The sequence below is a fragment of the Lutra lutra genome, chromosome 8 (assembly GCF_902655055.1).
Source record: "Lutra lutra chromosome 8, mLutLut1.2, whole genome shotgun sequence".
Lineage (NCBI taxonomy): Eukaryota > Metazoa > Chordata > Mammalia > Carnivora > Mustelidae > Lutra > Lutra lutra.
The window spans coordinates 113,008,364-113,019,358 of record NC_062285.1 but is presented as its reverse complement, the minus strand read 5'-3'; the positions used below and the strand labels follow the sequence as shown (position 1 = coordinate 113,019,358).

Genomic DNA, 10,995 nt, shown 5'->3' with positions numbered 1-10,995 from the left:
AGAAGCAGAAAGCACATCAATGGTTTTAGGGACAGGGCTGGAAAGGAGTGGTGGGACTGGAGGGATTACAAAGGGTATGAGGAAACTTTGATAAGTGTATATGTTATGATTATAGTGATGGTTTCACAGGTGTATATATGTGTCAAAATTTAACAAACTGTACACTTTAAATATGAGCAGTTCCTTATGTCAATTATATCTCAATAAAGTTGTTTTAAAAATATGCTATTGAACATTCTTCAGTCATTCTTTGTATTTGATAGTTATCACCAAATTGTGATTGTAGAATTCTTTCACCTAATGCCCCTGGGCTGCATAAATTTTTATTCTATTTTTTCCATTTCTGTAAATACATCTTTTAATATTATACTTTTTTGAAGTTTATTATATACATCTGGAAAAAGGCATATATCCTGAATTGCCAAAAATTGAAACTATCTGTGCAAATATAACCCAGATAAAGAGAGGGAACAATACCAGAACAAAGATGCCTACTCTCACATTCCTTTCCAATAAACGTCCTATTTCCTTTCCTAGGGTAACCACTGTCCTGACTTATAATAGCCCAAATTCATCCTGCTAGTTTTTGAGCTTCATATTAATAGAATTTTAACAGTTATATCTTTTGCGTTTGACTTTAGCCATTATATTTGTGAGATCCATCCATGTTTCTTCATGTAGTAGTGGCTCATGCATATTCATTATATATTCATAACATTTCATCGTATGACTATAACAAATATCTGTTTTTCATGAGTATTTTTGAAGTTTTTTTTAAAGATTTTATTTATTTGAAAGAAAGAGAGCACAAGCCGGGGGGACAGGCAGAAGGAGAAGGAGAAGCAGACTCTCCACTGAGCAGGGAGCCCGATGAGGGGCTCAATCCCAGGACCATGGGATCATGACCTAAGCCAAAAGCAGAGGCTTAGCACCCAGGAGTCCCAATTTCATGATTATTTTGATTACTTCAAGGTTGGGACTTACACAATTAACCCTAAGAACATTCTTCTATCTTTTAGTGCACCTGTAGATGTACTTCTTTTATCAACACACCTCAGAGTGGAATTACTGGGCCATGAATATTTTTATCATCCTAAAAAGTTCCCTTGGTTTCCTTTGTTCCTGCAAAGATACCCATGATAGATAAATCTGTTCTGGGAGTTCATATAAGTGAAATCATATATAGTGTACTCTTTTGTGTATGGATTCTTTTTGCTCAAAGGTACAATTTTAATTGCTGAAAAGCATTTGCTTATTTTTAGGTTTTATCTTTGACATGTGTTTATTGTGGACATCTCTTCTGGGGCACCTGGGTGGCTCAGTTGGTAAAGCATCTGCCTTCAGCTTAGGTCATGATCCCAGGGTCTTAGGATGGAGCCCCACATTGGGTTTCTTGCTCATGGGGGAACCTGTTTCTCTCTCTCCCTCTGCTGCTCCCCCTGCTTATACTGTTAAATAAATAAAATCTTTTAAAAAAATGATGGGCATCTTATTCTATTATTCCTTTTACTAGTATTCATCATTCATTTTCCCTTTTCTTTTGGCATGAATTCTGTTTTTTCATGTATTAAAATTGATACCCCAGATTGCTTAAGACTTTTTGAACTTCTTTGACTTTTCTATTATACAAGTGTTTCATAGACTATTTTTTGGACCTAGTATTTAAAATTCAATGTAAATAAATATTTTATAAAACCTAACGTAACTAAAACATAAAAAATAGAACTCTAAGAGCTTTTATGTTAAATTTTACTTATTTTGGGGCGCCTGGGTGGCTCAGTGGGTTAAAGCCGCTGCCTTCGGCTCAGGTCATGATCCCGGGGTCCTGGGATCGAGCCCTGCATCGGGCTCTCTGCTTGGCAGGGAGCCTGCTTCCCTTCCTCTCTCTCTGCCTGCCTCTCTGCCTACTTGTGATCTCTGTCAAATAAATAAATAAAAATCTTTAAAAAAAAAAATTTTTTTACTTATTTTACCTTCATTTTAACTACTGCTATATATTAGTCCTTTAATGTTTTAAAGATTTTATTTACTTGACAGAGAGAGAGAGATTGAGAGGACAAGTGGGAGGAGGGAGAGAAGAGAAGCAGACTCCCCACTGAGAGAGCCCGATTGTGGGACTTGATTCCAGGATCAGTACGTTAGATGTATTAAATGCATTTTCAACTTACAGTATTTTCAACTTACAATGGGTTTATTGGTATGTAACCCCATTGTAAATCAACCAACATCTGGATATTCCCGGCCCAGGAATTAATTTTACAAATATCACTATTGGGCATAAGTCTAATTCTGCTGACAGTTTGATTACTCTGATTCCACTCCTCAAAGGCAGTTACCTGGCCTGCCAGTGCCCATCAAAAACAGGACTCTAGTCAAAAGTGGCCTTGCAGTTACAAAGCCTTTTTGTAGTCTCTCTCAATTCTTTGCTTAGATAGGCAGAATGGTGGAAACTCTACATCCCTCAAATAACTCCCGCTATACTGCCTGCAACTTACAAAGAAAGAGGTGCACTTGAATTAACTGTTGGAATGACTAATAAGATCCACTACCTATCATTTCTAGTTTAGTATTAATCAGATGACTTTCCTAATATCAGAAACTAAAGCAATGGGGAAAGGAAGGAGTAAAGAAGACCGAGTTTTAACCACGAAAATCAGTAACAAAGGGCAAACTAGAATGGTTTGGTGAGGAGTATTTTACTTAAGGTAAAAATTGAAGTTATCAGGTTCTTATAGAATAAAAATACTACTTGATGGGAAATATGCTATCCATCCATATAGTCACAGAAATGTTAGTCATGAAGAAAGTAGACTCCAAAGGACATGAATTTACCTGAGATCAAGTCTTCAGAGACTTTTAGGCATTAATATTTTATCTTATGCTACCTCCCTGATGGCAATGAACAGCAAAAGAACAAAGTACTATAATTTTAAGGTGTCTGAGTTCTCATTTCTGCATTTAAAAAATTTATTTAATTTAATTTATAAATTTAGTATTTAATAAATAGATTTATATTATTTTATCTGTATACCAATTGGTTTAGATGGCTAAGGAACAAGCATTAATATTAAATATAATTTGTCTGCTATATGACCATCACTGACATTATCTCTGCTAACACATATATAAAACCAATCAAATGCAACCCTAAGCCTTATGATTACATTAACAATTAACATCTATTATTTACATACCAAAGCCCTATGATTACATTAATAGTTAACAACTATCATTTATAGCAAGAACTATTTTAAGCAATTTAAGTATATTAATATATTTACTATAAATATATGTATTTTCCATTTGAATTTATTTAAACAAGTCAATTTAGAAATGTAATAGAGTTAAAACTTCTGACATGTAAACATAATACCATGGTTCTGAAATAGATGTTAACACCTGATAAAAGTTAATAATCACTTGTTAGGAAAGCTGCCCACTAATAAGGTCAGTCTTCAGAAAGATGAAAATCATTTTATTTTATGTTTTCCAATCTGACAATGAAATATTACCAAACCACAATCAAATAAAATAAAGACAACACTGAATGGATAGATCAATACTATGGCTTGGTTATAGCTGCAAATTGTTTCGTTCTTGGTGCCACATGGAAAACAATAAGGCCAATTACATCAAATAAATCATGGCTTTTTGTTTATCACAATTTACTAAGTGATGTTAACTAAGGTCCTTGTCAAACATGTTTGGTAAAGGCTATTTACAATGCACGTGGTTGAAAATGCACTATTTATAGTTACAAAGATACCTGCCAGTTTATACAATAGGATATATACACATACACACACACACACATATATGTATGTATGTATCCATATACATAGAGTGTGTATGTGTGTGTATATATACAATACACATTATATATACAATATATATAATTTGTGTGTGTGTGTGTATACACAAGGAATTATAGGTTGAACAATTCCCATAAGCTACACTAGTAAGGGTGGAACCAGGATTTGAATACTGGCAGATCCATAACTTGGACTCCTAATTATTTCACAATACTGACCTCTACTTATGTATATAAAATCCCACGTTTGAATTTAATTGTCTCATTTTTTTTTAGTTTCTGTCACTAAGGATTGAAAATGTATCACTGTTGGAACTAATTTAACACATGCCTTTCTCAGATCATAGCTAATAAAACTACACACCAGCTCTTCTGTCTTTAAGGAGGCAGAAATCTCTTGACACACTATTTTACTTTTCATTTGAACACTAAAAGGCAATTCAGGTGAAGGTTTTAAAAAGTATCAATTTTATACCGACTATTTAGAAATATGGTACACACAGAAATGACAATAATAAAAATGCATAAAATTTTAAACTATTTTCTTATAAACCCTTAACATGGATGGCTGACAGCTCCCAACAGACAAAATTTTGAACAAAGGTACCAGGTATTTTGGGGGGGTTATTTTTAAATACCATTTAGTCATGCAAACAATTAGGCTTTTAAAAAAATAAATATGACAAATATATGGATTTCTGAAGTAGAAACTGACATACAAATCTATATATTTTCATAAAAGTTTTCATTAAAGATCTTCAAATTAGTATTCGGTAACATGAAGTTGAGAGCTCAAAATAGATGTAATGAAAAGGCATGAGGTTTTATTAGAATTGTGTAATTCACATACTAAATATTTACATAAAAGTAAACACAAAATTGCAAACATAATTGTTTTATCCTCTGAGTCATTAGCTTCATGAAATTACTTACTGAGATAATTACAAGATAAAATTCCCAAATATGAATGTTAATAAGGAAATACATATAGGAGCAATAGGAGAAAAACTTAATTCTCCTTCTGAGAAGTAGTGAAAAAGTAACATAATTGCCCCTTGGGGATTGTCAAAGCTTTCCCAGAACTCCTAGGGAATAGATTCTTTTGTAAACAGTGAGACCTAAAACTACATCCCTTTACCAGCACACAAACCTGTGATATGCTTTCTTTCCCAACATTCAGATGCTCACAACTCTGAACTGTAGGTAGTAAGCTGGGTTAAAATATCCCTACCATCCATTTCCCCAAAAAAGGCAGTTCCAAAGATGGGGGAAAATCTATTACCTTTTTTCACTTGAACAGCTTGAATAAAATTCTACTATGAGTTTAAAGAAAATAATCAATCTCACATAAACAAGGTTGATGGTACTTAAGATGAAATAAATACTAGTTATCAGAAGAGCATATTTATTAGAATATCAAAACTTAACTGGGTTATGACACTAATTTAAAAAGTTAGTGCAGGAGAGATAAGAGGATTTCCTTGAACTAATTTAGAGCAGTAATCATTAACCCTGACTACAAATTAGGATCACTCTGAGAACTTCAAGAAAATGGAGGCACAGCTCCCTTCCTAAGAAATTCAGATTAAATTGTTGTTGGTTGGGGTCCATATTAAAGAGTCCTCCAGATGATTCTAATATGAAGTGAGGTTTGAGGAACATTAATTTGGAAAAATTACTAATCAGGGTGGATTTGATTTAAATAAATTATTTAAAATTCAAATATGAGCACTTCCTACATGATAGGCATTGTTCTAAGTGCAAATAAGGAGGAATTCTTTTTCCTATAAAAATCATTGGGTAACAATATATTTTTAAACTTTTGAATAGTTACATAACTGTATTAAAATATTACTCAAAGCTCTTATTACCATTTTCTGCCACAAAAGATTCCCTTCTGCTTTTCTGACTTATCTTCACTTGATACTGTAACAGAAGAGATCAAACTCAGAAATTTTTTCTCAAGATACATGGACAGAACACAAGATTAACATAGATTTTGTTTTTCAAGTCATAGTATATGAGGTATTCTCCATCTTATATCTGGAGTCGCAAAGCCATAATTTAAAAACTGAAACTGGATATTGCTTTAATGTTGAACAGAATCTCTAAATCAAAAATGAACTGACTGGTGTCAGTGCTTGATATAAATTGCCTAAAAAATAATTTATGACACAACCTCAGGGAACCTAGTAAGAGTGGGTCTTTAATGTAGACCATGTTTGCTTGTGACCTATTTATAAAATATTTCTTTATAAAAACAGTAATAGGATTTTTGAAATATACATATTTAGAAATTAGTTTTCTCAGTTTTTGAAATTCTACATAATTAGAAATTAGTTACTACCCCAGGATGATAGCTTGAGCTTTAACAGTTTAAATTAAAACCAACTTACCAGGTATTATAAAATTCATCTGAAATGTACTTTAACTCAAGAAAAAATCAGATATAAATTAATAAATTTGATTTATGTCTTCAACTTAACAGTTTTCAGACTTAAATTTGCTAAAACCAACTGACTATTAATCCCATACAAGGCTAATTACCTTCCATAGCTAGATAGCAGGCCAAAATGATGAAATTTTGGTTAAATTGTAATAGATGCATATATAGGAAAATACAACAGCAATTTGTTTTCCATAGTTGATGGGATTTAAACAGCTTTAAAATTTTTACGAAAGCTCAGTAGTCAAAATAAATATTTAATAAAAATATACACCATAGGAAGATAACAAGAACTTAGTGTTTAAAAATAAACTTTGTCATATTGTTTTTCCTTTAGTTAAATAGAACACAATTTAGTTGCTTAAGGTATCTAAGAATGATTAAGCTGTGTTTTGGGAACAATTAAAATTCAAATAACACTAGAGGGATAACACCAAGAAGAAAGAGAAAATATGTTTCAACTCAAAGGTTTAAAGTTACAGTTATTGGGACCTTTTCAGTATGACTAAGATCCTAATAAACATGAATAATTTGGGGAGTAAAAACTCAAGGATAGTCATGATTATGTGGTTCATGCTGTGAAACTCTTAGTATGTAAAAAAATACAGAGTATATATGAGCACCATTAGAAATGTGCATGTATGTATATGGATATTTATACTTAAAACTTTACCTGATTAAAAATTGCATTTCAGGTAAAATTAAGGACAAAGCACACAACTATGAAAATACATTCTTAAGCTAACATGTCACAGGACTTATTTTAAATAAGTTTCATCTGGCATTCCTTCTAAAAATCAACATAAGAATACAACATAAAGGAAGCCAGTATTCTTTTATGGTGTGAAGTCCCTCAAACAGAAATTACCAAAGAAAAAAGAATGTGTTCAATCCATAATCAGATTCCAACAGAAGGTAATGAAGTCAACTAATAAATGTCAATTCATAGAATAAACCAGCATATGTTAAATTTGCCTGCAAGGGACTATCATTCAGGCTTCAGATTATTTTTAATTGTGAGTAGACAAGATTACTCTACAGAAGAAATCTTCCTTCCATATAAAAGATACAAATTTGCAAACTGTAATTCAGTATTTCTGCCATAGTCACCAAAACTCAGAAAACTGTCACATCATATATAATACATACCCTGGGGTAAGATAGGTCTTTAATGAAAATCGCATTTTGATTGTATGTAGAGGCAGCTCATGACAGACTGTTACGTGTATACTTGCTATTTTTCAATGCTCCCAGAATAAGCAATCACATAAGATAGACTGAAGTTCTTTGAGGACATTATGACACGATAAATAATACTATTCACCATTTAAAATACGTTCAATCTCTTCTAGTCTTTTTAAAGCAGCAACTCTTTTCTTCTCAATTTCTTTGATTTCCTTTGTTGTTTTGTGGGGGGTCTCTTTGTCTGTATTTTTTCCTAATAGTTTGTTGGACTTAGACTGACTTTTATTATCACTCGGTTTTACGATCTGCGTAGATCTAGGTTCACTTTTTACTTCTTGTACATTTTCAGTTGGAATTTTGTCTCCTTCTACACCTGAAGTCTTACCAGCTGGGGATATTGGCTGTTCTGCAAAACTAGATGAGGAAATTTTATCCCTGACTATATTCAAATGGCGCTGAATATATTCTTCATGTGGTGCTAATGCCAATGTTTCAACCAGGCATCTTTCAGCTTTTAGTAAGTCCTTCTCTTCAAAATAAACAACACAAAGATTGTGTTTTCCTTGCACATTGCTTGGATCCATTTCCAAAATCTTTTCAAAACATTTTTTTGCTCCAAGTATATCTTTCTTTTGATTCATCAGAATGTCTCCCTTTAAAATAAGACCCTTGATATGATCAGGATAGTGTCTGAGTAACTCTTCCAGAATTGGCAAAGCCATTAATTCCTTTGCTGTCTGAGAATACAGGAGAGCCAGATTAAACAAAGCACTTCTGAAATCGGCTTGTAATTTTATGGCTTTCTTCATCCACATCTCGGCTTCACTGTCCTTTTTGTCATCCATGGCAAGCATTCCCAGATTGAAATAACCATTAGCATCTTGTGGCTCTTCATTTATATAGCTTAGAAGTCGTTTTCTAGCTTCTGGTCTGAGTTTAACCTCACCTAAGAATAATTTTTTTAAAAAGAAAAAAAAACACATATTGTTAAAAATGAATTAAGTCTGAGGAACAAAAAGTCACTTTCAGTATTCATCTAATTAGATTAGAAAAAGACAGCATCAAAACAACTAATTTCTGTACCTAAATCAAAAAGTAGAAAGCAAAAAACTCAGTTTTCACAGGAAAGATTGTGTGCTTCAAACACTGAAATGATAGCTCATTTCCTTTCTTTAAGACAGGAAGAATGCCTCAAAAACCTGAAGGGGCAAAATATCTCTTTATAGTTTAGAATCAAACTGAGAGTAGGAGAAGAAGATTATGCAATTAAGAGGAAGAGGCATTGGATTTGCCAACAATGACATGCCTTCAATCTTGATTCTGTTAACACTATGACTTTAGGCACAGATCATTTAAGTTCTCTGGGTTAGCCTACTGAATTTTCTTTTTCTTTTCTTTTTTTTAAAGATTTTCTTTATTTATTTGCTGAGAGAGACAGAAAAAGAGAGCGCATGTGTGCACACACACAAGCAAGGAGAGCAGCCTGTTAAGCAGGGAGCCTGATGCAGGGCTTGATCTCAGGACCCAGGCGCCCCAGCCTGCTGAATTTTCTAAGAATTACATGAGACCTATGTAAAAAAGTTCAGGAAATAGTAACTACTATTGGATAAACAAAATGCTTCAGTCTTACAAAATTAGATTTTTTAATGTATCTCAGAAAATAAAACTAGATGATACCAAAAGCACTTGGTCACATGAATCAAGAGAAAATACATTTTTTCCTAAAATATATAATGCTCTTGTCTCCCTAGAAGTAATTATATAAAAAAATCTTGCAAGTTCTGATTATTTGGATATGGTATAATATGTATATGTAAGATTATTTCTGTACATAATATGACAAAATAGATTAAAGGCACTGCCTGAAAAATAAGTCTTAACATATACAAAAGAACTAATAATTTTGTTAGAGCGTATTACTTGAAAATAGTGCTTCAAGTATTTTAAATATTCTTATAATCATTTATGTACAGTTTTGATATAAACTATCCATTTACAAAACATCTGCCTCACATAATATAAGTTCAGATTTTATTATACTTCAAACAGTATGTTTTAAATATAGAAACATTTTGAGAAAACATACCTGATTCTTGCATTAATATAGCAGAATTGAATAATGCTAGTTTATGCTTCGGATTTAGTTCTAAAGCACGATTAAAATTTTTTAGGGCCTCGTTTGGTTCTTTAAGTTCAATATGAACAATTGCCAAGTTGTACCAAAGATCTGCATTATTTCTGTCCAGCTCTAGTGCTTTAAGATATGCTTCTTTTGCTTTGAGAGGTTTATTCATTTTTAAAAGCAATTCTCCTCTGTGGAAAAACAAACGCAAGCTTTACTCACATTACTGTGTCACTTCGTAGACATTATTTTTCACAAGTTTTAAGCTTTTCCACATACAGCTTTCTTTTTTCCTTTTAACCAAAGTTTTTAAAGTTTTCTATCAAAAGTAACTATTTGAATATGTCCTCAAACCTGAACTCATTAGTTTAGCAAATTTGGTTGTTTTTAAATATTATTAGAGAAGAAACTTTAAAGGGTAAGATATGAGGAGGTATCCAATAAAGGGGAGGCAGAGAAAAAATATTCTTTTTTTTTTTTTTTTAAAGATTTTATTTATTTATTTGAGAGAGAGGCAGTGAGAGAGCATGAGCGAGGAGAAGGTCAGAGGGAGAAGCAGACTCTCCATGGAGCTGGGAGCCCGATGCGGGACTCGATCCCGGGACTCCGGGATCATGACCTGAGCCGAAGGCAGTCGTCCAACCAACTGAGCCACCCAGGCGTCCCCAAAAATATTCTTTATGTACATCTTGAAAGAAGGCAGACTAGACTAGACAACATAAAAAAAATGACAGTAAAAAGAATGGGAGATCAATTTTTCAGGAGACCAAGTAATAGCATTTGAAGAATGAATACTAATACGGTGGTGATGGGGAAATTCCAGTATTCAAGTCTATGCTATAAGTCTCATGCTATAAGTCTCATTTATAAAGTGCAGAACATTTAAAACTTTTGCCTTTTCTTATATAAATTCATTCTTCTACAATGTATTATAAAATGGCCATTCATTAAAACAACACAAAAAAACTCCCCAAAATAACAAAAAAAGAATTTAAAAAGCTGACTGGGTAAGGATTGGAGGGTACATGTGTGACCAGCAGACACCTATGAGGTACACATCTGGAACTAAGGATCACGGTTTGAAAATCATTTTACAAATCTTTCTAATATGGTTCTATTTTCTGTTAGAAAGCTTAAAAAAGTAATATGTGCAAATTGATTTGAGTAGTGATAGGAGAGCTATTTTTATTATGATCCTATTATTTCCTTAATATTAGTATAGGAATGATATCAAATGAACCACTAATATCCTCAATTAAAGCAATTTCTGGAATGAGTATTTGTACAAATTGCTTTTTTAAAATGCAGACTACTGAATAATTCTTTATAGATTAACACATGACAGGTTTTATCTACAAATGCAACCCCACTAAACTTAGCTAATTTCAACAACTACTGGATAAGGCTGAGGAAAGACAGCCTCCAAATTAT

General features: G+C 32.7%; 1 protein-coding gene across 3 annotated transcripts in view; it reads right to left on the bottom strand.

The window, feature by feature from the left end:
• Window positions 1-4,262: 4,262 nt before the first annotated feature.
• The window catches only part of TMTC3 (transmembrane O-mannosyltransferase targeting cadherins 3), a 62,698-nt gene continuing 55,965 nt past the window's right edge, over window positions 4,263-10,995 (bottom strand). For all 3 annotated transcript variants that reach the window (XM_047739453.1, XM_047739452.1, XM_047739454.1), the window contains exons 13-14: window positions 9,529-9,755; window positions 4,263-8,388 (exon numbers count right to left, since the gene is read on the bottom strand). In XM_047739453.1, coding sequence (XP_047595409.1) covers window positions 7,574-8,388; window positions 9,529-9,755 — 1,042 coding nt within the window. In that variant the 3' untranslated portion in view covers window positions 4,263-7,573. The remainder of the gene's footprint in view (window positions 8,389-9,528; window positions 9,756-10,995) is intronic.